Source organism: Triturus cristatus, chromosome 8, assembly GCF_964204655.1.
Source record: "Triturus cristatus chromosome 8, aTriCri1.1, whole genome shotgun sequence".
NCBI lineage: Eukaryota > Metazoa > Chordata > Amphibia > Caudata > Salamandridae > Triturus > Triturus cristatus.
Window position 1 is genome coordinate 1,524,065,293 of NC_140591.1, and position 4,700 is coordinate 1,524,069,992.

Sequence of the window (4,700 nt, forward strand, 5' to 3'; positions counted from 1 at the left end):
TATAGCCATCATCCACCACCGGTATCTCCCTTTCCTCAATTTGTGCCTACCCATATTGATATAGGTCTCATAAACGCTGTGTTTCTTCATTCAAAAGACACACAATTGATGGACGGAATGCAGAACAAATCAAAACCTTCACCCCCAGTCAAGAGATCTGGGTTAAATCCATCATTCTTTTGCTCACCAAGCCACCCCAGTTTAGACCTGGCCATATGCAAATCAGTCTTGACCCTGTGCCTCATGGGAACAGTCCAGCCCAAACCACCAAGCCAGGTTCTCCCTGGACCAGAAACAAGCATCCTAGGACCGGTTTCGGGGTTTCATCCCTCTTCATCCAGGATAGCTTGATTCCAGTCGCACAGTAAGCCCAGGACCCACTTCTGGGCATACCTGGCACACTTAGGGTGAGAAAGCAAAAGACACACAATTGATGGACAGAATGCAGAACAAATCAAAACATTCACCCCCAGTCAAGAGATCTGGGTTAAACCCATCATTCTTTTGCTCACCATGCCACCCCAGTTTAGACCTGGCCATATGCAAATCAGTCTTGACCCTGTGCCTCATGGTAACAGTCCAGCCCGAACTGCCATGCCAGGTTCTCCCTGGACCGAAAACAAGCATCCTAGGACCGGTTTCATATGGCTGGGTTCAAACTGGAATGGCTTGGGGAGCAAAAAAACAAAGGAAAAAAACGATGGATTTAGGCCCAGATCTCTGTACTGGGCTGAATGTATGTCATTGTTCTGCATTCTTTCCATAAACTGTTCTTTTTGTGTTTCTTCATTCAGCATCACAGGGAGAAATATGTTTTTTCCAGGCTAGACCGCCGTTGGCGCAAAATCATTTGATATATACAAAATTGCATAGAGTTGTTATGGGGATGCATTCATGAAAGAGACTAATCATCGGTAAAGGTCTGTAAGCTGAAAAATTAAATTCTTTGTTTGCACACAGCCAATTAGTCCTTGTTGTCTAGTTTATAGATTAACGATGAGAATAGCAATACTTAAAAACTCCTATCACTCTGTATAAGTGTTTATTCAACTAAGGAACATCATATTTATCTTCCAGCTGCTGTTTACAGAAGGACATGGAAAGGAGAGAACCATACAATAATACCTTCAGCTCAGTAACTGAGTTTATCTTATTTGGGTTTCCAAGCCTGCAGGATTTTCATGGCTTGCTGTTTGGAATTTTTCTCCCCATCTACCTTCTAACTATCATAGCTAATGGGATTGTCTTTCTGCTCACAAACCTCGATCATAAGCTTGAAACTCCGATGTTCTTCTTTGTCAGCCACCTCTCTTTCCTGGATCTCAGTTTCACCACAGTGACTGTACCAAAAATGCTGGCCAAGTTTCTCATAAATAGCAACACAATATCCTTTAGTGGCTGTCTCATACAGATGTACATCTTTCTTTCTTTGGGATCTGCAGAATGTCTCTTGTTGACAGTGATGTCCTTTGATCGCTATTATGCCACATGTCAGCCTCTCCAGTATGCAACATATATGACCAGAAAACGCTGTATTCAACTGGCTCTAGCAGCCTGGACTGGAGGATTCCTAACTCCGCTGACATCTGCAATTTTGGCCGCAAGACTGCCTTTCTGTGGACCTAATGCTATTAATCATTATTACTGTGACCACCCACCTCTTCTCAAGCTTGCCTGTGCTGACACTTCCCTCAATGTTGCTGTTGGTTCCTTTTTTAGTTTTGTTGTTGTAATTTCATCTTTTTGTCTGGTTCTAGTTTCCTACACAAAAATAATATTATCCATCCTGAAAATTAGTTCAAAAGGGGGAAGAAGAAAAACATTTTCAACCTGTGCATCTCACTTGATTGTGGTAAACCTATTTTTTTTGCCGATCATTTTCATGTACATACGTCCTGTGGGATCTTATATTTCTGATATAGACTCACTAGTAGCTATGCTATATTCTATTTTGACACCCATGCTTAATCCTCTGATATATACCCTAAGAAACAAAGATATTAAAGAGGCATTTAGGAGGAAACTAGCCTTCTTTTAACTGTTCTTCTTTAAATGAGAATCGTTTTTTGATAAAGTAATAGGTTCCAAAATGAGATGTGAAACAATGGTTTAGTGGAACAGTGTGTGGTTGTTTCTTGTGGTTTTGTTGAATTATCCAAGCTACTTAGTAAAGATGATAACATGAGTAATTGAGTCACTAAACGCCTTCCCCATCTTATTAGTTTCTCAAATAGAACAAAGTAAAACAACCCCTGTGAATCAAGAATGAATTTACAGAAATAACACCATACTATAAATCCCATATGGAATTTGCTACATCCAATGATAATTGAGTCAATATGGTGATAGATAACTCCAACACATGTACCAAAATGGAGTTAAAACAACACCTAATCTCATAGAGAAGACTACGGCTTGCAAAGACTAAAACATACCCCTAAAATGCAGTCAAGTTCAAAGATCCCTATATTAGAACAACACATTAACAGTAAAATTATGCTATCATCAAACATCAATACATATGTTATCTGGGAAATGTAAGCCAAAGTGCACATGTAGACTGGACACTGTGAGAACCAAGATATAAAGGTGGACTACTGCATAAGAAGCAACAGTCCAATGGCAATCTGTAATAGACCATGGTCTAAAACACATCCACGTTAAGCCCACTGCAAAAGTTAATGGGCAATGCTCCCCCCAGTAGAAGTCAATCCACATTTCTGGTCAGAGGTTTTAAGATCCACCTGACTTTACTGGGGTTTCTCAATGCAGCATGACTCCTTAAATGAGAACCTCATGCTGGCCATCAAAGAACTCAACTGGTTCCCACTGATTGCCTGAATTACATGTAGGTCCTGCTCCCAGCTTAATAGGCAGTTATCTCTGAAATCCCACCAATCGCCAAGGAAGGTAGAAAAATATCTCCCACAACCTCCTAATCTCGAAATTATATTAAAAAAGAAAAACCTGCAGATTAATTTTACAGAAGGCAAAACCTCAAAAGGCCAAGAAAAGACTAGGATTATGCACAATAAATCCCACTAAACATTTTTGCCCTTTTTTGAGGAATGCACTTCCAGTGTCAAAGCCAATCATTTCAGTAAAATAATCAAAAAATCAAAATATATATTGAGATCCTCCCTCTGCACCTTACCCTAACAAAAATCTGTTTCCAGAGGTAAACACCTTCAGAGCCCTACACAACCTTCAACTTAGTCAAAGAATGGGATATCATACTTTCTATTACATACAACAGACCTATTACCTCTCTTATCAAACAAACACAAGGAGGCACTCATATCCTACAGACAAGTTAATTATTGCCTCATGCAAACATCCCTCTCTGCCTAACTACCTTAAAATTGGTCAGGTTCAGGTCCACTCTCTTTTTTTTAAAAAACATGACGTAGCCTCTGAAAAACTAGAAATGTATTGACCCATCACAGTAATCTATGTTTTGTTAAATCATGAAGAAGTGGATTGCCTTTCAGGAAACCAACTTGATTTCTTGAAAAATAACTTTTAGGTGAGAACCATCTGACCTCAGTCATGGCACAGCAAAAGAAACCTTTTTTCTTTCATGCTCAAAGTTTTTGACAACACACTATGAATTTTCAAAAAGGGTACTTTTTGCTTTGGAATATACCATGATTTATCTACAACTTTTAGTGTTATTGACCATATATCTTTTTAAATATTCCAAGAGACAGAATTGACATGGACATACTGTTTTGAAATGGATTAAAACATTCCACATCAACAAAACAGACAAATCTGTGGCAATCACTAAATCAGTGTCTTTCAGATTTCATCCTTGCCAATGATCCAGTGGAAGCAATAATTATATATCTCTAAAAACCCTTCCTTCACTAACCTCTCCAACTGAACTGGGCCCTTGTCACGGTTAGAAAGACGAGGCACAATGGACACACAGGTCACCACAGAGGTGATCGTCTTCCGATGGATCTTTTTTCCTCGTGGTGAGGGGTGAAGAGTCAGAGTGTCCAAAAGCTTGTTGGCCGCGCAATGAAGAACATTTAATTGGAATCCAAATCACAAGTTAGAGATGAAGTTCAAATAGACTACTTTCAAAATCATACCATAGAAATAAAAAATTGCAACTGAAAGACCAAATCTCCTAAAGAAATTTAGTCTAATCAAAATCATACATTAACAGTTTTGAAGTTAAAAGTAGCAGAACCTGATGTTCTGAAAATAATCTATGATTCTTTCTATTACGCATTAAGAATCATTTACAAATAAGCACATTTTCTAAAGAAAGAACATAAGGACACAATAACAGACTCATGCAATAGTAGATAATTTGGTTATTGTATTAGTGATTCAAAATCAATGCATATTAGCAGTCTTTTAAGCATTTCAGTCAAGAATCTTACAACATGTAGTTTAAAACCACACATTTGTCAAAGTATTCTAATTCATACCAAGCATGTTTCGAGGTTTACAGATTCTTACCACCAGCAAAGGCGGGACGATGGTTTTCTAAATACCAGCGTTCTCTAAATGGGAACAAAGGAGCCAAGTTAAAGTCCACTTTGGAAAAGTCCAAGGGCATAGAGGGAGTCAGAAAAGTTCAATTCTGGTTCTCACCAGATAGTCCAAGAGAGTTCAAGAAACAAGTTCTTAGCAAAGGGAATAAAAACATGGGGCATAAGAAGGTGATGGAAAAGGCTGCCGGC

General features: G+C 38.7%; 1 protein-coding gene across 1 annotated transcript; it reads left to right on the forward strand.

Moving 5' to 3' along the window:
* The first annotated feature begins 1,096 nt into the window (after nucleotides 1–1,096).
* On the forward strand, nucleotides 1,097–4,263 carry LOC146806054 (olfactory receptor 6N1-like). Its single transcript, XM_085623846.1, has 2 exons — nucleotides 1,097–2,010; nucleotides 4,176–4,263. The coding sequence occupies exons 1-2, from the start codon at nucleotides 1,097–1,099 to the stop codon at nucleotides 4,261–4,263; spliced, it is 1,002 nt and encodes a 333-aa protein (XP_085479972.1).
* Nucleotides 4,264–4,700: the final 437 nt, after the last annotated feature.

What these genes read in the sequence shown, in the direction of transcription:
- LOC146806054 (XM_085623846.1), top strand. Translation starts at nt 1,097, where the DNA reads ATGGAAAGGAGAGAACCATACAATAATACCTTCAGCTCAGTAACTGAG. An exon ending in AACAAAGATATTAAAGAGGC is followed by an intron (nt 2,011 to 4,175) that starts ATTTAGGAGGAA and finishes TCATACATTAAC; the next exon opens with AGTTTTGAAGTTAAAAGTAG.